The sequence below is a fragment of the Diospyros lotus genome, chromosome 1 (genome assembly GCF_014633365.1).
Source record: "Diospyros lotus cultivar Yz01 chromosome 1, ASM1463336v1, whole genome shotgun sequence".
Classification (NCBI taxonomy): domain Eukaryota; kingdom Viridiplantae; phylum Streptophyta; class Magnoliopsida; order Ericales; family Ebenaceae; genus Diospyros; species Diospyros lotus.
In genome coordinates, this window is record NC_068338.1 from 50,714,394 (window position 1) to 50,741,421 (window position 27,028).

Sequence of the window (27,028 nt, forward strand, 5' to 3'; positions counted from 1 at the left end):
AAGAGGACTGTTGCCCTTTAGACATGGAATCCACCTCTCTCGTGATATGTGCCCCAAGACACAAGAAGAGAGAGAACGCATGTCTAGGATTCCTTATGCTTCAGCAATAGGAAGCCTAATGTATGCAATGCTATGTACTAGGCCTGATATTGCTCATGCTGTAAGTGTTACAAGCAGATATCAGTCTAATCCAGGTGAGCAACACTGGATTGCCGTTAAGAATATCCTTAAATATTTGAAAAGAACTAAGGATTTGATCCTTACTTATGGTGAAGGAGAACTGAAAGTGGAGGGTTACACAGATTCTGATTTTCAATCAGATGTTGATGATAGAAAGTCTATCTCTGGATATGTGTTTACCTGCAACGGAGGAGTATTCAGTTGGAAGAGTTCCAAACAGGATACGACTGCCGATTCTACAACAGAAGCTGAGTATATTGCAGCATCGGATGCTGCAAAGGAAGCAGTCTGGGTCAAAAAGTTTGTGACAGAACTTGGAGTGGTTCCTTCTATAAAGTCTGCCGTCCCCTTGTTTTGCGACAACAATGGAGCCATAGCGCAAGCTAAGGAACCGAGGTCTCACCAGAAGTCCAAACATATTGAAAGACGCTTCCATCTCATTAGAGAGATCATTGGTAGAGGAGATGTCAATGTGCAGAGAATAAATACATCAGAGAATGCAGCAGATCCACTGACTAAGGCCATGAACCAGAAGCAACTAGATTTTCATCTAGATAGGTGGGGTATGAGATACCACACTGAATGGTCTTAGTGCTAGTGGGAGATTGTTAGATATGAGCCCTAAAGACCAGTTCCAGTGACACAAAGGGACTCGATCTTGTAATTCTTTAAATATTATTTAAATGGCAAGTTTATGTTTTTATTTAAATTGCAATATGGTTTAAATTATAAAACATATATCCATTAGTATAATAAGAAGTGGATACCATTCTTAAGTGTTAAGAATACGAGTTACGGATAATCCACAATTTGTTATACTATAAACATGTTCCTGGCCATAGAATTCCTATCATGGATGATAGCAACTCGTAAAGGCCAGCACATTGTCTTCCTCCTTGTTTCAGTATGAGATACTGAAAGATAAGGTTGGTGAGTCTCGTGCCATTCTGTATGAGCTATAGAAGGAAGATAAGTGGGTGCTCGTTACAAGAATGAGTTCACTGAACGGGACTGTTAACATTAAATCACATGGGTTATTTCTCACGGGTCAATGATTTAATGTTAGCTGCGATTTTACAACTAGTCCTTAGACCTGAGATGACATGGATATCTGTGTATTGGTGGATTAGGATATCAACGATATCATGTGGTTGTTCTAATCAAGGATAATCATACGTATCTATGCGCCTGATTCAGTGATACATGAGGTATGTGTGCATTAGACATGGAATCTATCACCTCGAGATTTATGAGGAAGATATCCTATGCGATCCAGTAATCACTTGACGATAAATCCTTGGCCGAGGTAATATGACGATGGAATTTGTTCCATACGGGTTGTGTCATAATTTGTCAAGATTGATTTTGGATTTGGTCATATGACAAGATTAAGAGATTCGACCTACTGACTATGATCTCATATCTTGTCGGGATATAGGATGATAGAATGACCGTATTGTATGGTAACGTAGTAAAAGGTTCACAATACCCGCTTCACAATAAATTGGGTAATCATGATATATTGCTAGATGTCACTCATGATTTACGAGAATTAATTGTTGATTATTCTTGTTGCCAATTTATTTGTGGACCTAGAAAGTCCCACCCAAAAAGAAATTACTTTCAAAGAGAAAATAAATAAATTAGTAATTTTATAATTACTAATTGTAGTGCATTTATTTATTGGATAAATAAGAATAATTAAATAATTATATTATGAATGTAATTATTTAATCATAGATTGGGTTGGGCCTTTTGCTAGTACATTAGGCTTGGCCCAATGGCACTATTGGATTCAAATAAATTCCATTGGATTGGGCTTGGTCCAATTGCATTAAATGGAATGGGCTTGAGAAGCCCAACCCATTTAATGAAGAATAGTTTTCAATTGGAACTATAAATAGCTCCAAACTCTTATTTTCTCTCATAAGTGTCTTCTTGATTCACTTGAATGTAGAGAGAATTTTGGAGAAGTGTTCTTGAATCCAAGAGGTAAGTTAGAAAATTTTGTGAAAAATTTCTTCTACTTATCTTCTCTCTTTGATATTCTTGAATAGAAGTGATTTCGGGTGGACCGACTCGGCATCCTACACTTGGAGGATTATACGGCGGGAAATCTAATGGTGAAATAAGATTTCATCAAAGAGGTATTTTTCGTTTATGCCTTCGTTTTATTAAACCATAATTTCTGAAAAACGGGATACCTCCAAATTAAATTTTAATTTCCGCTGCGCATATGATAAGATCTATGTAACCCAACAAACGCCTCGCGGCCCCACAGGAGGGCTAGCTGCAAGGCATCAACCTTGCAGCCGCTTAATGGCAGGCTGCAAGGCTGAGCCTTGCGGTAGCTTACTGGATAGCCGCAAGGCTGCTAGCCTTGCGGCCCAAAAGTTGGCCGCAAGGCTGCCAGCCTTGCGGCGCTTGATGGCTGGCCGCAAGGCTCAGCCTTGCGGCCATTTGTTGGCTGACCGCGAGGGCCAGCCTTGCGGCACCTTGCCGCAAGTTTCCTTGCAGCAGGTTTGTAGTAATCCCCCTTGCTTCCTTAAAGTTGTCCTCATTGAGAAAACGCCACATGTCGGCACCAGACACCCTTGAGATCCGTGCCCTATAAATACCCAGCTACAGGACATTAATGGGGACTTCCAACTTCGGTAAAACTTGTCACTTTGAATACACTTTTATTATTTTCGTGAATAATCATTGGGATCCGAGACTGACTTTGGCATCGGAGGGTCTTCGCGGGGAAGATTCTCGCGAGCCTTCTAACACATTTTTTGAGCATCAACAGGGGTCAAATCCTTGCAGCGGACCTAGCGGCGAAAGTATAGTCTTGCGGCGACCTAGCGGCGAAGGTAAAGTCTTGCGGCGAACCTAATGGCGAGGGTAAAGCCTTGCGGCGAACCTAGCGGCGACAACAAAGTCTTGCGGCGAAGCTAGTGGCAAGAGCTTGTGGTAAAAGCTAGTGACAAGAGCTTGTGGCAAGGGCTTGTGGCAAAGGCTAGTGGCAAGAGCTTGCGGCAAAGCTTGTGGCAAAGGCTAGTGGCAAGAGCTTGTGGCAATGGCTAGTGGCAAAAGCTTGTAGCAAAGGCTAGTGGCAAGAGCTTGTGGCAAGGGCTTGTGGCAAAGGGCTAGTGGCAAGAGCTTGTGGCAAAGGCTAGTAGCGGCGAAAACTTCAGACGAATCCTTGTGGCGAGCATCCTAACAGCAAACTCCCTCGTGACGGCATCTCTAACGGCAACCCAACTTTACCCGACATCAAGCTCGAGTGGACCCCACACATCACAAATTTTAATTGTTATATTTTGGCAACAACAGTATCGATTCTAATTTCTTTTAATACCATAAATCATACCTTGGAACAATCATCGAGATTATATTATTTTTCTTAGGCAATTACATTTCGAGATATTCTCCGCAATCAATTCGATACTTATATAATTACTATCAAGTCAATCTTTTAATATTCTAAACTTGCTTAAATTACTTGACAATTTCACAAAAATATAGATTCTCGCAACAATCTATGTTGCAATCTCTATCCGTTGCAAACCATGTTTCAAGTTTATATATATATATATATATATATATACAAAAAGTAAATATACTTTTACATTTAGACAACTGCAAAGACAAATAAATGAGATACAAAGAAGCAGAAAGCAAACCACCACTGCACAACACAATCAAACTAGTTCCACTGTTCGAACATCACATGACAACATCAATTTGACGCACTGAATATCTCAAATTCAAAGAGTTAACTAGCAGCAATATGTATTGTTTTTTCTTGTACAATTTCCTAGCATGCTCTTGGACTATTAAATACAACTCTACGAGCTTTATTTTTTATTTTTAATTATCCTCTTCTAAGAGGTTTCATTAATCAATTTTGTTGAGAACGATAAATTTGAATGTAATGAACAATTTGACTTGTTATTAATATACTCATTAGACACCTATATTCTAAAAAAATTGAGCTATTAAACACTCTTTATGCACAAGTTAAGAATAGTTCGAAAGTGCAAAAAATATGACATCCATACAGTCTAGTAAATTATAATTTTTTTAATTTTTATGAAAGTAAATGCTATTACTTTTTAAAACATAAAATGTTAGTACATCTTTAATTATAAAATTAGTATTGAAAAAAATTATAAGACTAAATGTAACATTAGTTTTTTATTTTTTAATTACAACTTAATTATTTAATAACAAATTAAAAGGTGCTTAATGGTTCTACTTTTTTGGATTAGAGATGTGTAATAGGATGTTGTGAAAATTTAGAGTGTTATAAGATTTTTTTTTGGTAAAGTACATCTGTGTATATAATTTAATAATAAATAAACAAATTGTATAATAATTTTACTTTTTTAAAATACTAGTGTCTAATTGTATACAAGTGCATTTAATTTAATAACAAATTAAAAAATATTTAATAGTTTTTATTTTCTAAAGTATATGTGTGCGATAAAACGTTTTGAAAATTCAATTGTTACGAGACTTTTTGATAAAATATAGGGGTGCATTTACATTTCCATTAAATTCAATAGCCATGTTTCGCTCACTAGTGCTTGTTTTCACTTATTTTGTTGAAATGTTTGATAGTTTCACAATTTTTAAATATAAATATTTAATGGGATGTTTTAAAATTTCATGGTATCATGGTACCTTTTTAATAAAGTACAAGGGTACATTAATGTCTTCACCTTTAAATAATATTTATATAAAATATACATTAATATATTATATATATATTAATATATTTAATTTAATAGCGAACTTCTAATAAGTTATGTTCACGAGTCTCTAGTCGAGTCAATTCACTAATTAACGAATTACATTTTATTCAGCTCAATTTTATATTATTTACAAATCGAGTTTCAAATTTAAAGTTAATCTTGGTTAATTTATCTTAACAAATAAACTTAAATAATTTTTTTTTCGAGTTAAATATCACTGAGCCATTATCAAATCTGAATGACTTTTATTTACGACCCTAATTACAAATCTCTCATTTTATATCAAACCCGATTTTTTTTTATTTTTTTATATTTTTTCTCATGGGAACCGGGATAATATTACCTTAATTTTATAACTGACCCGATTCGTGCCTCTGTCTGCCCAATCCATTAGTTGAATCGTCCCCCTTCTTCGACCCTCGACCCCACGCCGCCGTCGAAGCTCATACAGTGCGCTTTGAACCGTCGCCACCACCGGCCGATCATGCTGCGGCGGACCATGTCGGCGATAATCCGGCGATCAACCACGAATCTCCTTCGTCTTGGCGCCAGCATACACACCTCAACAGCTCCAGAATTTAAGGACACCGGTCTCTATGGCTTCGACATCTTGAAGTCTCCCGAAGGCTTTCGCCGTTTCGTCGACGAAGCTATTGAGCGGTAAAATGAAATACTAGGAAGTGCAAGGAAAAACTGCTTTTGTCTCCTAAGCAAGCATTCGGCGGTTTGCTGTTCCTTTCACTGAACGCTAACATCTAAGCTTTGTTTTTGACAGGTCAGGTGAACTCGTTACTTACATTTCTGGAATGCCATCATCCGAAGAGATTATCCGATCCATGGACGAAATATCAGACACTGTATGTTTACGTTAGGTTTAGAACTCTGATCTCTGATTTGTGGAGTGAGAAGGAAAGTAAAAAAGAAAATCACAGGACAAAAAATTGAAGGAATTAAAGATAGATTTATTTACTATTTTGGTTGTAGTTTTTAGTAGTAACTGTAGATGGATGTCGAAGAAATTTATTTTTTTTGTTTTAGGTTACTTATATTTTGCTTTCCCATGAGAAAACCTAATTCTCTATATCAATCAATTTACATACCCTTTGCGTCAATGTGCGCATATTTATGTAAATGTGATTTTGGAGTCTGTGGGTAATTGCAATATTGATTTCATAGGTCTGTTCAGTTGTGGACTCTGCAGAACTATGTAGACACACTCATCCTGACAGGTCGTATATTGTTCCGTTCGTGCGTGCTTTTGCTCGCGGTTATTGCTGGTGCATAAAGAGATGTTTTTGCATTGCAGGGAATTTGTTGAGGAGGCGAATAAGGCTTCAATGAGAATCAATGAATATCTACATGTGAGTTGTCTGAGCGTTTATTTTTTATTTTGAATTTTTTAAACTAGTAATACTGTATTCAATTATAGAATTCATGCATGCTTGTGTTAGGAACACAATGTTGATTTTATTTACTATGTGCATTGTTGGAATAAAATCTAAATTTGACTAGTATAATATGCACATTAATAATAAAATGGAAACACAACTGTTCAATGAAAGGAGATTTGGAAAAAGAACACAGAACCAGATTGAAGTGAGGTATGCCGAAGCAAATCTCTTTAAGACAGATGTCGCCCCCTCAATGGTACTAAAGGATCAATGGACGTCTGTCTTCCAAGATACAACACTTATTCATAGAATTAGTACAGCACAATACTAACCTCGATGGGCGAAACCAAACAAAATAGTACTCTTCTTCTTTACTTGACGGAAAGAGATTAAAATCTCTTGTATTTGGAAATAATAGAAAATTATGAAATTATGTTGGAGAAGGAAAGTATGAAATTAATAATTTGAATAGATTTTTGATTGATTGAGAGAATGGAATATGGGGGTCCTATCTATTTTCAAGTGTCCAATTGTGAAAGGTTATGTTCTTTGATTTAGTTTAAACTAGATCTTCAGATCGCATCATTTCATATTTAGATGTGACTTGAAGGTCCAAATTACACCCTTTGACGAAGGCACATATCTCTTCCCTTGCATTTTTCACATCCAAATAGACATGTCCACTCACCCGAACAAACATGTCCGCTCACCCGCGCCCTATATGAACAGTCACGCCCAATCTTGGAGACTTTTCCAATTCACATATTTAAAACCCATTAATTCCAACAATCCCCCACATGAATGGAAGAAGTCGACATAGAACTAGGAAGATGAAGAAGAGTACTGTCTGAAAGACAGTACATCGAGATAGGTAGCTTTTCAATTATAACAGCTATTTGGAAAAACTCGCTCAATATCATGCCCTCGGCTGCAATATCATGTAGGATGATCTGCATCTCTTGCACCTGGCTGATAACGGTCTTGCTATCAACCATCTTGTAGTCCAGAAATTTGCCGACAACAAATTTCTTTGTCCCAGCATTTTCTGTCTTGTACTTTTTGTCAAGAGATTTCCACAATTCCTTAGCCGTCTCGATTGAACTGTATACGTTGTATAATGAATTATCCAACGCATTCAGAATGCAATTTCGACATAGGAAATCAGCATGCTTCCATGCATCAGTTACTAACTCGACTTCCTTGTCACCAGCATTCTCCTTAGAATGTGCAGGACATTCTTCCTTGAGAAATTTGGCAAGATTCAGCATAGTAAGATAAAACAGCATTTTGTGCTGCCAACGCTTGAAATCCGTGCCATTGAATTTCTCAGGTTTCTCATGCTGGGATGCCGGAGGCATAACAAATGGATTGAAACCAGAAACTTATTCATTCCCCCCACTAGGTGGCACACTTGAACTAGCCATAATACTGAAATAACAAGTACACGATAAAAAATCTGCCTTAAGATGATTTGCTTCGGCATACCTCACTTCAATCTGGTTCTACGTTCTTTTTCTAAATCTCCTTTTATTGAATAGTTGTGTTTCCGTTTTATTATTAATGTGCATATTATACTAGTCAAATTTAAATTTTATTCCAACACGCATGTGTTTATAAAAAAGTATATAAATGAAAACTCAGCATGTTTCTATACAAAATTTTTTGAATGAAAACTCAAGAACATGACAAAAAAATCTGTAACCAGTAGGGGTTAATCAAATTTTATATTTAGATCGGGTTAATCAAATTTTGATTATTAATTATTGAATACAGGGATTGTTATTAATTCCCACATCCTCTTTCCTTTCCTGTGGTTGCTCTTTATCTCTCTTTCTTCTGCACTTCCGCTGAACTTGTTCTCCTTATTTGTTACTATTTATTAAATCTGAAAATAAGTAGTATAAAAGGGATCATCATTTGGCTGCCAGGAAGACTAAATAATCAGCATTAGGATTCTCAGGTGAGAAACACATTCATGTGTCAACATATGAGATCGTGCTTTCTGCATTATCATTGAGGGACATTATTTTGCTAACGTGGCAAACATTATACGATCAAATTATTGATAACTTGTGTATTTCTATATTAACTTCTGGATTATCAAATGAACAACACATCTTAAATTACATGACATTTGCAATGAGCATCCAATGGCATCATTGAGAAAATTTAGCGCTTTTGAATCAATGCTCAACTTTTATGTTTTTTTGTTGTTCTTGTTCATTTTGCTTCCCCCTCCCCCATTTGTCTGCCAAGTAATAGAATTAGAGGCACATTTCAAAATCAAAATATTTGAACATCCACCGATATATTAAAATTCCTTTGCAATACAGGAACTGCTGGCAATTTAACACTCCTTAAGGATGTTTTAGCATTACTTTAAGGCTTGGTATGTTGTTGTTGTTGTACTTTAAGGCTCAAGGATTAAAATGCCTTGCAAGTTTTATACTACTGAAGATATTTTAGCATTTCTTTATGCATGATTGATAAAATCAATATTTTTGTCAAGAATATAATATGTTTTAAATGCTTTTACTGTTGAAAAGGCCTTTTACTTTAATTAACGGTGTACAGTATCTCAATACAAATCACACACTATATAGTGCGGTGATAAAAGCAGAGAAAGATAATCTTTTATGTGGTACTGAAGCTCAAAGGACAGCACATTCGCTTCGCGTTGATTTTGAAAAGGGTGGAATTCATCTTAGCGCTGGTATTCACATTTCATCCTGTAGATTTTTGCTCTGACATGTTTCTTTGTCAATTATTAATAATTGTTTTCTTCCTTATAGATAAGCTGGACCGTGTTAATCAGCTAAATATAGAAATTTGTCAATTGTGCAGAGTGTAAGTATTGTTCTCTTTAACTGACTTAATATATTATTCTGATCAGTTGCCCTCTTAACTTATTATTATTCTTCCTTATGATTATCATTCTGCTGTAGGAGGCTAGAATTATTTATTGATCATCATCATCATCAATAATAATTCATCATCATCAACAACAATGATAATTAAAATCCCAAGTCTCAGTCCCACTCGGTGGGGTGGCTGTGTGAACCCTAGCTTCCTAACTATCTCTATCCTTGCCTATATCTTCTATAATAAGGCTATTATACCCCATACAATGTTTATGGGTTTTCCACCTTTTTTGGTCTTCCTTTATCTCTTTCGTAACAAAATTCTTTTGTTTAATCACCTTACCTCATAAGTGTCAATTGATCTTCTTCTCACATGTCTAAACCATCTTAATTGCATCTCATGTATCTTATCTTCAACAAGCATCACTTCAAACTTATTACATATAATATCGTTTTTAATTCTACCTCTTTTTGTATGGCCACACATCCATCTTAACATTTTCATCTCATTTATGCTTGTATTTTGAATACCGTAGAACTTAACTACCTAACAGTCAACGAAGATAATTTTATATTTGTTTGATAAAACTTTCATTTTTTGCTTTAAGGGATTTCACAACCACATAAAATGCTAGACAAAATCTTTCCACTTTAACTATTTTGCCTTGATTCCATGAGTAACATTCTCAATGATATTCCTTTCTTTTTGAACAATCAATGTGAAATTTCTAGATTGATCTTTTCTAGGAATGGTATGATCTTCAAATCTTGCCAAAATATCATTCACACTTTGTTTTTCCTGAACTTACAATCCTTATATTCAGTTTTTGACTTTCTCAACCTGAAAGATTTGAAGGTGTTTTCCCATAATTCACGCTTGATATTCATACCCTTTTTTGCCTCATCCATCATGATCATTCATCACAAGAGCAAAGAGGTAGGGGCTCAGTGCAGATGCTTGATGTAATTTAAATGTAATTGGAAAAGTCTTAGTATTTTCTCCTTAAAGTCCTAACACACGTTTTTTCTTGATGATACATGTTCGTGATGATGTGTATACAGGCAATCCAAATTCTTTTTGTCTCTAGTACCTTCCATATGATTTCTTTGTGGACTTTGCCATAAGATTTTCCAAGTTAATAAATACCACATGCAAATCCTTCTGTTTATCTCTGGACCTTCCCATTAGATGCTTTAGTAAGTAGATAATTTCTGTTATTGACCCCCGAGCAAAAAACCAAATTGATTTTCAAAGACCTTGGCTTCTCTTGTTAACCATTTCTTAATCACCCTTTCCCAAAGCATTATCTCTTTGTCATTTTCCCAACTTTGAACATCTTTTTATTCATATAAATGGGCACTGGAGTGCTATTTCTCTAGTTATCAGGTATCCTTTTTGATTTAAGGATCAGTAAAATAATTTTCCTGTATGCATCTATTTTGTTCAGGTTCAATGAAAATATTATTATTGACCCGGGTTATGTGGATATATTTCCCACATCACGTATACCAAAACCGTTGCACCATCTTGCTAAGCCCATTTATCGTTCCAGATCAAGTACATCTACAGAGTTTTTAAAGACAAGATATAATACAAGAGAAAAAGGATTTCGGATAGCAACAGAGCCAAGTACTCTGTCCTCTGTTCTGCAGTGGGCATCAGATTCTGAGGTAGCTTTATTAGCTTTGTTTAGTACATATATTTGTGAAAGTATTCATTATTTATGTTCACAAAGCCTAGACTCTGGAGTTGCTTGTAGAAGCTGGAGCTATTGGTGGGTTAACGTATTGGATTCTTTTAAGAACTATTTAAATTTCAATTGGCACTGACCTGTTATTTCCTGTGGTTGAAATTCGCTGAGTTGTTTTAGATGTGTTGATTTATTTGAGCCACCTTGTCGTCATTCAACATTTCAAAGTTTCAGTTGTTTAGTGTTTACGTTGTTTGACTTTCATTTGTCTTTAAGTTCAGCTAAACAAAGTTTACTCACCTATCTAGCTTTTGGATCTCATGTAGGTTAGGCAGGTGGCATATGTCAAAGGAAATTCTGTCCCATTTGCCAACCTTGGTGTCCTTGATAAGCTTATTGCTGCTCGTCATGAAATTGCTCAGGTTAACTTCATCATGTTTATAGTAATTTCCAAACTTCATGCTAAATGATTAATCTAAAAAAAAAAAAAACCTTCACATTAAATGATATACTTCTGCATAATACCTCCTTAATTTATATTTGTTGAATGTGTTTCTGTGCTCCGGATGTTGGAACTTTTTGAGTATGACCTTGTAATTCAATCTATACCCAGGATGAGTTCCTGGGATATGCCATAATATGTATTTTTCCTTATCGATATTTTCTAGGAAGATGCCAATTGTCCTATTGCACTTGCAAATCGTCCCCCCCTCCCTCCCCCCCTTCTCCCTTCCTTCCTCTCTTTCCTATGTTTTTTGTAAGGCCCAACTTTTTGGCCTTATTTTTGAGAAGGCCCAAGGGGAGCCAAGTTCATGTGACAAAGTTGGTATCATAGTTTAGGCTTTAGAACTTTGGGACATAAAAATGAAAATGATATAACATGTAGGTACACGAATAAGGGGTTAAATACTTTCACATGCATTGTATTGCATACATTGTACTCTCGAAGCAAGTTTTTGATAGAATAGTTATGAATATGAATCGTGGCATATTCACAACCTTGCCCTACCAAGGACTCTAGGTCCCTTATGCATATCATGATTGTGTATGTGGAGTTCTATGTTATTTGGTTTATTATTTTGTTACGTATGATAAGATAGCTTAAATGTTGTACACAGGAAAATCATCTCTCTTAAGACTCAAGGTGGTGCTAGCTAGACGCGTGGACGTGGCGATCGTTGTGGGTGTGGCTGTGGCCGTGGAAGAGGAAAGGCTATTTATGGGGAAGTTGACTGTGGCTTGCCCGTACTTGCCTAGGGTGCCCCATGGCAGGCGACCACGTAGAGATAGTGACGAACAACACCAAGGGGATAGAAATGCACTTGTCAACCAAGACACCAAAGGAGTGGGCGGATCCTCTACCTTACCACAATCCATTGAGGATAGAATTCAAATTGGGGTAAAGGCAACAATAAATGAGGTACTAAAGAGTTGGGATAATCGCTCCTTGCCCTTTTGCGTTGTTCGCTTTGGGCTCGCTCGTCCATAACCCTTTTCTCTATCATTATTGCTCCACTCACTACTTTGGCATGTGCGGGAAGGTTAGAAAGAACCATAGCCTTATAGAGGGGCTCCACAATCCATTCACAAAATGCTCTACTCTTGCTTGCTCGGAGGCTACTAGTTTAGGAGCGAATTCCGCCAAGTAAGTGAACCTGCGATTGTACTGCTCCACTGTCATGTCGGGGGTCTGCTTCAATTCTTCGAACTCTCGAGCCCTTGCCTTCTTCACAGCATCAGGGATGAATCACTCCCTAAACTTGCTACTGAATTTCTCCCACCTTAGTGGTGGTGCACCTGGCGGTCTACCCGCCTTCATATGCTCGTACCAACTTACCATGTATAAGCTGGGCTTTCCAATTGAAAGGCAGTACACTCCACCATCCTCTGTTGGCTGCACCCTAGTGCCTTGCAGATCTTCTTGCACTTACTCATGAACTGCTCTGGCTCCACATTGTCACTAATCTCATCAAACCAAGGCGGGTTGTATCACATGAATTCTGTCAAGTGAACATCCACCCCATGATCCGGCTTGTCAAGTATAGTTTGTCCTCCGCTTTGCAACCCTGATCCATCCCTTGGCTTCTTCCAACTCTTTAGCATCTCGCTTACTGCTGCCTTTAGTCCTCGATGGACTGTGGTAAGCTAGAGGATTTGCCTGCTCCTCTGGTGTCTTGGTGGACAAGTGTATTCCCATCCCCTTGGTTTTGTTCGTCACTGTTCCTACGTGGTCACTTGCCATGGGCACCCTAGGGAAGTTGGCCCCCAGAAATAGCCTATCCTCTTCCACAGCCATGACCACCCCCACGACGACTGCCACGTCCACGCATTGCTGCACCACTCACCTTGCAAAACTTAATTTATCAAAATAGGAACTCATTTATCAAAACATGGGTGAGGCATTTATACTCGCCAATGTACGAGTGTACGTGCAGCACAATTTAATTTTCTTGATGAGTCCAGGTCGATTTATTGGGAGATTATTTATGGAAAAAAATGAATGTACTAGAACATTTGGGTTGAGTAGAATATGTTGGAATAAGCTGAATTTGAATTAAACTAAACTGATGCTAAATATAGAAATGAACTAAATTGACGTTGAATATAAGTAATCTTGGGTCAAGACAATTTCAGTGCCAATCCAACTATTTTCCAAATAGACAGATAAATGGTAACGTCGATCTGAACTAAGCTTGAGGTTTTGCCATTAAATACATTTTAAGATAATGATAATTCTTGGTCTAGCAATCTCCATACATGATATGAGAGATTCTAAATTGAACTATGATTAACACACAAAACAAGTGAATACAATTTGCTCATTTGAGTTTGGGTATGATAGCGTTTCCAGTTCTAGTAACCTCTATACATGATATGGATACTCTAAGTTAGGCTTATGCTCCAATCCAAACTCAAAGATCCAATATACGAATGCTACTCAACTTAAATCAGACTTCTGTTTATGCATTTAAAGTTCGACTTCTTTGGGAAATCAATGGCATTGGACACTGTTTTTGTCTTGGCCCAAGTATGTATTTAGGCACACATCTTCAAATGTTACTCAAATGATTAATCAAATAGGCAATGAAATCAAACACGAATTGTAAATGCAGAAGATAACATCATGCCGTTTAATTGAAAATGAAAAGACGCAGTAATTGATGCAGTATATAGATTGCAACAAATCGTAAACACCAACTCTAGTTAACGGAGAAATAACAACATCAATACAAACAGAAATCATAGAGCAATGTATTGTAAACACGACCTCTAAACAACTAGAAAGGAAAGATATAAACACGACAAAAAATAACAAAGCAATGAAATAACAAAACAGAAAACAAAATACAAACTCTCGTCCACTCCTATCTCTGTATTACTGTAAACCCTCAACTTGAATCTCTAGAAAATTCTTCTCAATCCCCAAATCGTAGACGACGATGTGAATTTATAGGATCATCTTCTTTTGCAAATGGCCCATCATTTGGTGTTAATTTACGATCGGGTGCCACCGCGTTTTTCTCACAAATTCTCTGAAATGGCCTTTAGAAGGTATCCAAATGTATGGACTTTGATATCCAGATGTTGTGCTTGGGCTTCTCTCTTGTATTCAGATACTTTTGCATATCTCCAAATAAGCTTCCTTGTGTATTTGAATATGCTTCCTTTCTGCCCCATATACAAATATGCTTCCTTAGGTATCCGAATATGAGTGAGCTTCAGCCTTATATCCGAATATCTCACCTCAAATCCGGATAATTCCTACAAAACATGGATAAATGACAATTTAGCACATTTATTTAATGGGAATAAGGTGAAAATATGATAAAATTCAACATGTTTAAACCACTAATCACGCATTTGGCTAGCACCACCTTGAGTCTTAGGAGGCATGATTTTCCTGTGTACAACATTTATGTTGTCTTATCAGACAAAACAAAAGGGACCAAGAGTCCTTGGCAGGGCAAGGTTGTGAATATGCCACGGTCCATATTTATACCTATTCTGCCAAAAACTTGCTTCGGGAGTATAGTGTAAGCAATACAATGCATGTGAAAGTGTTTAACCCCTTATTTGTGTACCTATGTGTCATATCATTTTCATTTTGTTTAAGTCCTAAAGTTTAAGTTCTGATACCAACTTTGTCACAGGGCTTGGCTCTCCCTGGGCCTTCTCAAAAATAAGGTCCAAAAGTCGGGCCTTACATTTTTCTTCTCTCGCTGGACTTACCTTCTTCTCTATGCTTTCTTCTCTTATCCTTCTCTCTTTTCTTCTCTTTCTCTGCTGCGTCTCTTTTCTTCCTTGCTCTTCTGTTTTCTCCTCCTTAGTCCTAACCATGTTCCACATCATTTCTCTTGTATGGTTGTACCCAGTTTTTGTAGATGCTGGCAATGAATGTGAATTTCACATGCATCCACTCGCTACTTTCCACCTCCAAGGTTATGCATAGTGCTCTAGTTCCACCATTTAGATTCCTGTTGCTTTCAGACTCAGAGAACTTGATGCTAAGCATTAGGGCAAGCGTGAAGCAGAAAGATAAATTCATAAAAACAATTAATTTTCATGTCATTACTAGTTTTTATCAAGAGGCATCATTCTTCATGAAAGTGACATGTGACTGGGAGTACTTGTGAGAAGAAGAAAAAAAGACATAATTGGAGGTGCTTTTTATGCTATAACATATTTAGCAGTTAATTTGTTTCCTTATAGATGCATGCAGATGTTGGGCTACAAATCTTATGCTGAATTTGCAGTACATCCAAATATGGCTGCATCACCAGAGGTTGTAATGTCTTTTTTGCTTGAGATGAGTGAAATTGTTAGGCCAAAGGCTGATGAGGTATTATGTTCAGTACATATACTTGTAAGGCATCATGTCATGGTACTTTATGTCAAGACTGTTGCAATTACATACTTAGACCAGCAGATACTGTCTATGTAGGAGTTCAAAAAAATTTGGGATTTTAAAAGAGAGCGGAGTGGCCAGATAAATGCTGAACTAGAGGCCTGGGACGAAGCATACTTCACAGGATTGATGAAAACATCAGCTTACAGCTTGGACTCCTCAGTATGTGCATGGTTTCCTTTTCTTTGCAGTCCACATAATTCTTCTAGTTGTTTCTGTGCTCAAAAGTTGGTGAATTTAGATTATCCTGAGTTTTCCTATATTCTAGATGATTTCTCATTCTCTGTCGAATCATTTATCTTGTGCTCCATGCAGGTTGTAGCATCATATTTTCCTTTGCTGCAATGTATAGAGGGCTTGAAGGTCCTGGTTCAGTTATTGTTTGGTGTGACATTGTGTAATATCCCTCTAGCACCTGGGGAGTCTTGGCATCCAGATGTGCTTAAGATGTTACTTCATCATCCTGAAGAGGTATGCATTTTAGAAGTTAATAGTGCTTTGATCATGTGAGGGTGGGCCTTGATAACAATGGTGAGACTGCTTCTTTGTGACTGGAAGGTCATGGGTCTGGATTTGTAAAAATAGCCTCTTTGCAAGGTAAGGGTAAGGGGTCACATACAAAAATGAACCCAACAATTGCAAAGTGGGGTGCCTCATGCACTAGGGATGCCCTTTTAATTATTTAATCATGTAGAAACCAATGATATTGATCCATTTTGATTGTATATTAACAATGTAGCTCTAATACAAAAATTCTGTATTTCGCTTGTGATCATTATCTTTTTGTTTCTTACTTGAAAATGTTGTTTAATAATGGCATTCATATAAACAATTTTTTCTTGTTGGTCTTTCCTTTTTCTTTCCCCAGTGCGTAGGCACATGTGTGTTTTTTTTTTTTTTGGGGGGGGGGGGGGGGGGGGGTGGGGGGGTTGACAATGGGTCCATGCCAATTTTACCAATGATTTTGATCTCCTGGAAGTTTCCTAAATTGGTTCTTTCATTAGTCTCACCAGCCTGTTTCTTAAATGGAGGAGGCTATCTATGCTCGTCAGTTTTTAGTTTTGGGAATGGATTTGTTAAATAAATCATGTTCATTAGCTTTATTGTGACTTATCTGATGTTTTACGGCTTTAGTGGTACATAATGCACTCTTCGTACTTTCTCCAATCCACACTGCCTTAGTGGTACAAAGTGCATGCATCCTCGGCAGTTCAATAACAAACATTCTTGATGGTTTTACATGTTTCATTCTTGTTTTATTTATTCATTTTTGAAAAGCTCTAGTTAGATTGCTGTTAACATCTTTATTATCTCTGTATCAAGGCATTATACTTCCTTCTCAGGGTGACTTGGGGTACTTGTTCCTTGATTTGAATTCAAGAACAGGCAAGTATCCTGGTTCTGCTCATTTTGCCATTAAAGGTGGCCGGCGCATCTCTGAAACAGAATACCAACTTCCTGTATGTAAATCTATCCACTTTCGCTTGTATTTTGATTTCTGATTTCCAGGATTGTATGACATAAAGTGCTGCTTACGTTCTGTTTTTGTTTCTTTTCTAGCAACTGTACATCTTATAGTTATTCACAACTTTATTCACTTTCACTTTCCCTGGCCTTTTGTTGATTATCCTCTTTGATATAATATACTCAAGTTACTTGAACCTTGTCTTAAGACAAAAACAGAAGTTGACAACTGCTTAGAGCACTGGGTGATGGGGGTAATGCCCAAGAAGTGCATCTAACCAATAGCTTCTTTTCTACAATAGTGGTATATATGGACAATAGATGAGATCAGAAGCTCACTAAATCCCCTCCTCTTAGTCTGTATTATTACTTCAAAGAAACAAAGTTAAAGCATGAAAAATAGGTGGTCAAGATGAACATTATGATTAGCACCATCTTTCAGTGATCAGATAATCTTGGGTGTCTTCTTTAAATCTCTTGGGTGAAGTGTAGTGGTTTACTATCTGCTTTGATAATTTTATCAGCAGGGTGTCTGCCATAACTTCTCACTTTTCGTTTTTTTTTTTTTGGACATAGCATTTCCCCTTAAATCTCCTTTGTACTAGATGTTCCTCAATACACATTTTTGTGCTGGGCCATTTATTTTAAATGCCCGTAGCACCTGATAGGGCCAGAGTAGTTTGGACTTAGCTTATAAAGAGTCCTATGAGTCTAAGAATGTTGCTTATATGACTGGAGTTTCACCCAATTCTTCTTGGAGTTGAACCTCCCTCCTATGTTTGTCCGGTTGGATCTTCACTCTGATTTTTTCCTTGTTAAGATGTAGCTTGAGTTGCCTAATAAGTTGAGTCCTCTGCAGTAGATTCTGGTCCACTGCCTCCACAGGTTATCCTTTTGCTACATAATCAAGCAAACTAGTGGTAGTTCTGCCATATAGTGTTTGAAAAGGAACATAATTGATATGAGTGAAATGAGGTATTGTACCATAATTCTGCCCATGGTAACAGTTAGCAGTAATTTCTGGTTATCTTCAGAAACAAAGGTCTTAAGATACATTTCCAAAGTCATATACACCACCTCAGTTTGCCCATTAGTTTGGAGGTGTGATAGGAAGAGCTAAATTTCAAAGTAGTGCCACTCTTCTTGAAGCAGTGTGTATCAGATACTGATCTTAATCTTTGTAAAGAAATCCGTTGCTGAACCTTATATTTTGAAATTGTTGATGAATGTGTTAGATTGACAGTTATTGGGGCTTTTTTGTTTGCATGCATTGAGCTGTTTCAAATTTAGGTTTCTCTCTCATGGTGCAGGTTGTGGCCCTTGTTTGCAATTTTTCGGGTTCATGTACTCCAGCAAGTGTGAGGCTGAACCATTGGGAAGTGGAAACTCTTTTTCATGAGTTTGGACATGCTCTTCACTCATTGCTTTCTCGAACGGTATTTAGCTCATGACTTGCCAGTAAGTTGGCATTTGTTTTCCTTGTCTTGTTTTCCTCGTCTTTGTTATATTAATACATTTTTTCTTTTAATTGTGCTTGTAGGATTACCAGCATTTTTCAGGTACTAGGGTGGTTCTTGATTTGGCTGAAACACCTTCAAACCTTTTTGAGTGAGTAGATTGCTGACACAGCTTCTATTCTACCTTTCAGTTGTTTGAGATCTGTATATATGATTGAAATAGATTATGGTGCAGTAACTTTTAGTTGCCAATTTGGACATGATCAACTTTTTCTCAACATAAAATTGAGTGGGTTAGAAACATTGTCAATAGTGAGAGAATGGTAAATCATCGATTGTTCAGGTGATGCAATCATCTTCATTGCAAAATGATGGCAGATGAGGGGCGTCTCTTGTTCAGGTGATGCAATCATCTTCATAAGATCTGTTGCATGGTTAGTGATTATGGTACTTGGTTCAGCAACCAAAAAAATCTGATTATCACAAATAGCAATTGAGGGGATGACCTGGGCGGGGATTTGCAAAGTCAACCACTGGATAGCTTCAATTAATCGATCATGTTCAACAAGTGAATTTGATTCTATACAGGAGAATGCTATCTGGATCACATTAGTGCCTCTTTGGAGATCAAATTGATTTCCCAGGATTGATAATTTGATACTAGATGGGGTGCCTCTGATAGGGAACTTAATCAGATTCTAACTAGTGTCTGTGTTGATAATGCAACCTAAGCAACTTGGTATTTCCTAAGGGACTAGATGTGACCAGAGAGTGTCCTCAACTCCTCATCATTGGCTGCTGGGTTGGTAAGATTTTATTGGTTACTGTACACAAACATCATTTATCTGTTGGGGGGAACTAAGGCTTTAATATTTACTGCTAGTGAGAGGAGCTTAATGGGTTTGGGGAAATTTTCAAATCTGACCATCACATAGACAAATGGCACATGTTCGCATCAGACAAAGACATAGAGGACATGTCTCTATTAGTTATATAATTATGTGTAGGTACAAGCATATCTGACCCCTCTTAATAGACATTTCTCACATTCTTATTTTTGGCAGCATCTGATAGCATCCCTCTTTATCTTGCTTCACAACAAGACTGGAGATACACTTTCATCTTAAGAAAAACCCATAAATCCTAATTGGAAATAATGCTATCTGATTGCATCTAACTGAATCTTTTACTGGTCTTCTATCAGACAGTGACAGTTTGATGATTCTTTTGGCTTTAAGGGCATCTCCGACCCTTTACCCCAAATTTGGGGTAAGACCCAATTCCTCTCCAACTGGGGTAAAGGGATAGTTTATTCTTTTTTTCTTTATTTTTTGATTCTAAACATTTTTTTATAATGTAAATTATTTACTTATTTATTATATATTAATTTAAATTATTACCTAAAAATTACATAATTAACAAAAAAAATTTAATTATCAATAATATTAAAAAGTAAAAGCATTACATTTACTATCTCAATTAACAAAACATTATATTGAACACAATAAAATTAAAAAAATATTATTACATATAACGTAAAAATATTATTAATCAATTATTATTTACTAATTTCTAATTTAGTGCATTTATTAATTATTATTCATTAATTGATTATAATTTATTAATATTATTTAAATATTATTAATACTAATAATAAGTAAATAAAAATGTAAAAATATATAAAGGTGGGATACAAAAAGAATTAAATTTTGTTATAGTTAAAATGGGAGGGACAAAATAGGAATAAACATATTATCCCAAATTTGGGGTCAAGAAATAGTGCAACCCCAAATTTGGGGTAATACTATTCACAACCCCAAATTTGGGGTAGGATTTGGGGGTGGGTTGGAGAGGGTTTTACCCCAAATTTGGGATTTTACCCCAAATTTGGGGTTGGGTTGGAGATGGTCATCCACACAAGACACATAATTCTCTCTGAGATTTCTAATTGCTTTAGCTCAAAGGTCCCAATCTGCTAAATGTCTGTGATAGGCTCTGCAACACATTTCCATCCTCTACTTATATGCAGCATATGCAGGAATTCTTGCATTTTCATAAACTTAAATGTGAAAACAAAGATTTTAGGCATCTAATGTTGGTTGTGGTCAACTTTTCTAGGTACTATGCTTGGGATTATCGTGTCCTCAAGAAATTTGCGAGACATTATTCCACTGGGGAAACAATACCAGAGAAACTAGTAGAATCAATACAACGGGCCAGAAAGATGTTTGCAGCAACTGAGTTGCAACGCCAGGTTTGTTTTCTGAAGAATTATGTGTTATCCATGATGTGCTTAAGATTTTTGTGTAGGGAAGAGAGAAGGCAAAAAAGCAGGAGACATAATGAAAGTTTGCTTGCTTGTGTTCATCAGATATTTTATGCCTTAATTGACCAAACACTTCATGGAGAGCAGCTGCCTTTACCAGTAGATACAATTTCTATTGTTGCGGATTTAAAAAGACGACATACTAGCTGGAAGCATGTGGAGGGTACACATTGGCACACTCGCTTTAGTCATCTTCTAAATTACGGTGCAGGTATCATCACAATTAGAAACTCTCTTTAAGTTTCCTCTTCATAGAAGTATTATGCATCACGTGATATATACAACTTTGGGCATTGTACATACCTGCCCAGACTCCACATGGAAACTATAGCAAAAAAAAAAAAAAAAAAAATCCACTGAACACAATATTGATACAAGCAACTGGAGACGGTAATAGTTGTGGTTTTGGAAATAGTTTTCCATGAAATTGATCCACACCTAGGAGTTTCTAGATGGAAACATTGTTTATGTATATAGCTTTCACGTACTGGCTACGATTTTGCATAGGCTAGTGTCATGAACCTAGGGTTTATAACGGGGCTGAATTGGCAATCGGAAGAATTCGATTGAGTAGAACTAAGAACAGAAAGTTTAGAGGGATATTTGGACAGAAATGGAGGAAGGATGTAGAGAGAAATGAGGGAGAGAAGTAGAGAGAAAATGAGAGAGAATCAGATATTCAATTCAATAATTTTCAGCATACCCTCTCCTCTTACAATGGGCCTTTTTATAGGCCTTAGCTAGCTCCTTAACTAATTTCTAACAGCACTCATGTGCTCCTAACAAACACCCAAATATCTCCTAACAAACTAATATAACTAATTACATTATTGCTCTTCTAATTACCCTTAGGACATGACAATTTCTCCTTCTTGAAATGTTTCTTGTCCCCAAGAAACTTATTACCACCTAGCCATTGCTTCTTTATCCAATGCCCGCCTTCTCTATCTGATTTTTCTTTCTTTCTTTTCTTGTCCTTCTAGGCCTTTTCTTCTTCATCGTTCTTAAGTATCCAAGATCAATCCCCGTCGTAATTCGGCCTAGAACTTCAATAGGAGCAATTTGATAGAGTTCAAGTTCAATACCAGCAGCAGTTGTTCCTACACCTCCATGGTGCACCACAGCTGCACATTGAAAGATATCATCAGCATCCTCGAAATGCAGCAACGGAAGATTCCAGATTTACCTTGGACACTCATACCAAGGCTGCTTGTGAGCATTAGCCTTAGGAGCTGGTGTAACTTCAATTTCAGCCAACAAATCATCCTTCCATATGTTAGACAGCAACTTGGATTTTCTAGTAGGAGCAAAAAACCAACACAGCAGCGATAGTTTTGTTTTCTTCAGCAATCCCTTCGATTCCTTCCGCTATATCCCTTAGTTTTCCTCCAGTTAGTGCTGTCTTCACCTTCTTGTTGCCTATTTTAACCCAAGTCAAATCCATATTTTGTTCCGAATGTGATTGTTCCTCAAATTTCGATAAGTCTAAAATTTGATGAAAGGCTTCAGCACCATCATCCACACCGATGGCTGGTCCTTTAGCCTGATTTGTTTGATCCAATGCTGTCCCATTTTCACAAACTTCTGATCTGGAGCAATACCAAATCCTTCCGCCCATGCACTAGCCACCCGGGGTAATGAGTTGGCTTTGGCTTCCTCTATCACTTCATCAATTGCTTCCCTATTGTTTCCTTGCAGCCTTTCAGTAGATGCATCTTGGGGTATTATCTTTTCTTCTAACTTCTCAATCACTGCAACTGAATCCCCTTCCTGCCATCTTGACTTCTCCTTTAGTTGGTCCATTTTGAGAAATTCCTCCTTGTTAAAACTTCCATGATAATCATCGAAGTATTTCGCTGGAAAATTGTAATGATACTCCTTAGATAGTATCATTGCAAACTCTTACAACTTTTCGCGAAACATTCGAACGAATTCCTTGCATTCTTCATCAAACCCACTGCTGGTTCCTTTGTCCCTTCGGCTAATCTCATTCTCAAACTTCTTTTCCCAAATTTGATGTTTCTGGTCAACTGAAAATGTAGCATTCTTTGGCTGCCATTGAAGCTCCATTCTAGCTGAAAATGAAGCATTCTTTTGCTACAATCTAGGGTTCATTTGCTCCATGTATGCACTGCTCCCCTTGGCTGCCTTTGTTTCTCTTTGCTCACAGCCTCAAGCACCAACAACCAACGAGCTGGATAAACTGGAGGAGTCCATTTCCCACATGAAACCCACCGAATCCGCTGTGCCACTCTGATTTGCAACTGAGTTGCCAATTCAAGCTGACTAACGCAATGGATAAACAGTCTCCAGAAAATCAATTGACTCCAAATAGCTGCTATACCTTCGCCTAACTAAACTAATCAACTTTGCTGCTCTGCTGCGCCTTCCAATTTCGAACTGAGGGGGCTCGCTGGCTTGGAGATTAGCACCTTCCAACACCTAACCACCTTCCAGATCTCCAGAGTCGCTGGAACACCGCCCAGCCAAGTCGCCTCCAAATCAACAACGAAAATCACTTGCTCGTTGCTTCAGTGGTTGGTTATGGGCTCGATTCTCCCTGGGTTAATTCTTCTATAATGGTCGGAATCCCCTTCCGAACAAGGTGGGCAGCTTGCCTCACCCGAATGGTCAGAATTGCTTCTCGACCCAAAAATTTGCAGCACCACCGTGCCTTTCGATCCAGCGGCCACACCCACAGAATTTCGAACGGACTTCCTGATCAAAACTGCCACAACCACGCTTATACGAAGCTTACCGGTCTGGGTCGTAATGGTATGGGCCGTCCGCTTCACCTCCGATGGGCTTACGCTCGCCTTGGACGGTCGCAACACTCCCAAGTCCAAATTGCAATCTCCTGGCCGTTCGCGTCACCCTCTAGTCACCCACTCCAGTCGTTCGACCAACCCGCGTCATTGCTGTTGCTCCCTAAGCTTGCTTGGATGGCCGAGGTCGGCTCCGTTACCGTCCTTCAAAGTTGCCACTAAAGTCGGCAACACGCTTGAGTTTCACAACTGAGTGTCACTGTCGGCTTCGCCTCCAAAAATCGACAACACTTCCAGTCCCGAATCGCCTGGCCTTGAGTCTGCTTCGACGTTTGGAAGAGTCAGTCGCAGCGGATTCTATGGCTGGAAATCTTCTAATTCAATTCGACTATAATTTCCAATCAACATGAAGAATCGACTCCTCACTCACTACAATCTTAACGACTGGCTGAGCACCACCGATAAATGGTAGCTCGTTGAACCAGCTTGGGTTGCTAAAGATCACGGCCTAAATCGTCGAAAATCAATCACAAAGGAGCCATCGGACATTAACAGCCAAGGAACGATGCTCAGATACCATTTGTCATGAACCTAGGGTTCATAATGGGGCTGGATTGGCAATTGGAAGAATCCGATTGAGTAGAACTAAGAATAGAAAGTTTAGAGGGATATTTGGACAGAAATGGAGGAAGGATGTAGAGAGAAATGAGGGAGAGAAGTAGAGAGAAAATGAGAAAGAATCAGATATTTAATTCAATAATTTTTAGCATACCCTCTCCTCTTACAATGGGCCTTTTTATAGGCCTTAGCTAGCTCCTTAACTAATTTCTAATAGCACTCATGTGCTCCTAACAAACACCCAAATATCTCTTAACAAACTAATATAACTAATTACATTATTGCCCTTCTAATTATCCTTAGGACATGATAGCTAGTTAATTGATATTAACATTCAGTCTAATTTTGGGCTTTCTAAACTCTCAAGTGAGGTTGGAGATTTACACCCTCTTTTCACTTTTTTTGGGGTTCCAGTTCTGTACGGCAGAGAATAAGTTACTAGAGTCGTTTGGCCCGTCCCACCAAAGAAAAGGAATCACTATATTCTTCTTTAATGGCTGCAATCTGTTCCCAGAAGCCAAACACTTCAGTCCTAAACATCGAGGCCTGTTTTCCTCCTGTCTAGCTTCAATAAGAGATTGTTGCGTCGGTGCAAACTGCAAAATGGAAACTTATGCCTTTAATTTCATAATAATTTCAACCTTGATCTCAACCAATGTAATTTAGTAGGTCAAACCTAGTTTAACAAATCTCATGACCTACGCTGAGTTAGCACGCACTGATTAACTTGTTCTCACGTCAGAAGTTTGCATCCGATTTTTTCATATTCAAGGTGGGATGCACGATATTAACTCCCTGTTTTTGATGATAAGGAATCCAATCACTATCCTTAATGGTGCACTTTTGGATAAACCCGGGGAGTAAGTTTTTAGATTTTTTAGAATATTAGGTTAAAAATTTTCATTTTTATGTTTGATACAATTTTTTTAAAAAAGAATTTTGAAAAATAACATTTTGAGAATTTATTTTTAATCAATTTTTTTACAAAAAAATTTTCATGGAAGAGGGGTTGAGAATCTTGGATTCTCGTGAATTAAAATATCCCTTGTCCTCTTATAACTTCATAACTCTTTCACAATTATCTTTGCCAAATTCCTTACTCTTTTATAACTCCATATCTCTTACCCTCAATATTTTATATGTTAAAGAAATTTATTATTTTTAAATAAAAAAATTAAATAAATTTTCAAGAATGTTACATTTAAATCAAACATAAAAATGTATGATTTTTAAAAAAAGAATACTAACATTCTTAAGAATGTTTAAAGCTAATTAAATATAGAATTACATAAATTTTAAAAATTAAAGATTTTTAACACAAATCATGAATTTTAAGAATTTAAATTTTTTTTCTGTACCAAATGCTCAGTACATGCAATAGCTCACAAAATACTTAAACTTGATAAGCCAACTAAAGGTTGATGGGTTTATTCCGTCAAAGAGATTGATCCGTGGCCAGTGTGGGAGCATACCCACCTGAAATAAGGGGCCTTTTTGAGAGTGAATTCCTGATCTAGTATTACACGTACCGTCCCGTGGTAAAACATTCATATGCTGTTCTCTATTTATCATGTTCAAGTGCATAATTGCCTTTTGTGCTGGACATAGTGAGGAGGTATGCTCATGCTGATGATGTATACAGGTTACTACAGCTACTTGTACGCCAAGTGCTTCGCTGCAACCATATGGGAAAAGCTATGCCGCGATGATCCTCTATCACTAGCCACAGGATCTGCTCTCAGAGCAAGGTTCTTGCAACACGGTGGAGCCAAAGACCCAGCCAATTTGTTGAATGATCTTGTGGGGGATGGTATTATAAGGTACCGCGATGGAGGTATCATTCCTGAGACAAGAAGCCTCTGTAAAGAAATGGGTCTGGAGGATGGTTAGGAAAATCCGATTTTCCCTTTTCAAGTGATTGCATTGGATACAGAGAAAGGAGGAGAACTCGGTGACTTTCTGAAGAACTGAAGATATCATATGTGAAGCCTGGCACCACTCTCATCAGTGTCGGAGAAACTTTGATATACTCTCCGATGTGAATTTGTGCCTGTTGAAACTATCGAATTGTTTGGGAGGGCATGCAAAACCCCTCTTTTGCGGGTCAAGGGCCATGAGGTTATCATTCATAAGAAAAAAGAATATAGCCATTTATTTCATGTAGCAAATAAGAATTTCCTGTATTTCTTTGCTAAATTGTACCAAAACATCAGCAACAACAATTGGAAGCCTTAATTTCGCTTGGTAGAATCGGCCAAATGAATTTGAGACTTCCACTAGTATCTGTGATGCACTCCACAACGATCACTATAACTTAATTTTATGTTTAAAGGATTTTTTGCATCCCCTTACTAAATCTTCATCTGATTCATCCTACCTTACATCTCTCAATTAATTTTCTTTGCATATTCAAACCATTTTGGTTAAGACATAGATAATAGGGCTGATTCGGTTGGCCAGAGTTGGGTGAATACAAGTCACCCCACTCAGTCGATCTAGTTGGCCAACAAATCATATTATCCTTTGAATTGTTTTCTGCATCTTATCTCGAGTAGATGTCATTTTAATTTCATTTTAATCAATTATGATGATATTTTCTATATGTTAACATTTAACTGCTCAATATT

The 27,028-nt window shown here is 37.4% G+C and overlaps 1 protein-coding gene across 6 annotated transcripts; it reads left to right on the forward strand.

Moving 5' to 3' along the window:
- Positions 1-5,295: 5,295 nt before the first annotated feature.
- On the forward strand, positions 5,296-26,757 carry LOC127804367 (mitochondrial intermediate peptidase, mitochondrial). 6 transcript variants are annotated; one of them, XM_052341229.1, is made up of 17 exons: positions 5,296-5,582; positions 5,698-5,779; positions 6,099-6,151; positions 6,229-6,283; positions 8,888-9,026; positions 9,106-9,160; positions 10,623-10,845; positions 11,192-11,287; positions 15,586-15,729; positions 15,808-15,933; positions 16,087-16,242; positions 17,115-17,231; positions 18,546-18,671; positions 18,776-18,843; positions 20,811-20,946; positions 21,064-21,229; positions 26,044-26,757. In XM_052341229.1, the coding sequence occupies exons 1-17, from the start codon at positions 5,407-5,409 to the stop codon at positions 26,289-26,291; spliced, it is 2,166 nt and encodes a 721-aa protein (XP_052197189.1). In that variant the 5' UTR covers positions 5,296-5,406; the 3' UTR covers positions 26,292-26,757. The 6 variants fall into 6 exon arrangements, with proteins under 6 accessions (XP_052197189.1, XP_052197196.1, XP_052197201.1 ...); XM_052341236.1 differs by having other exon boundaries at positions 15,586-15,705; XM_052341241.1 differs by having other exon boundaries at positions 10,728-10,845.
- Positions 26,758-27,028: the final 271 nt, after the last annotated feature.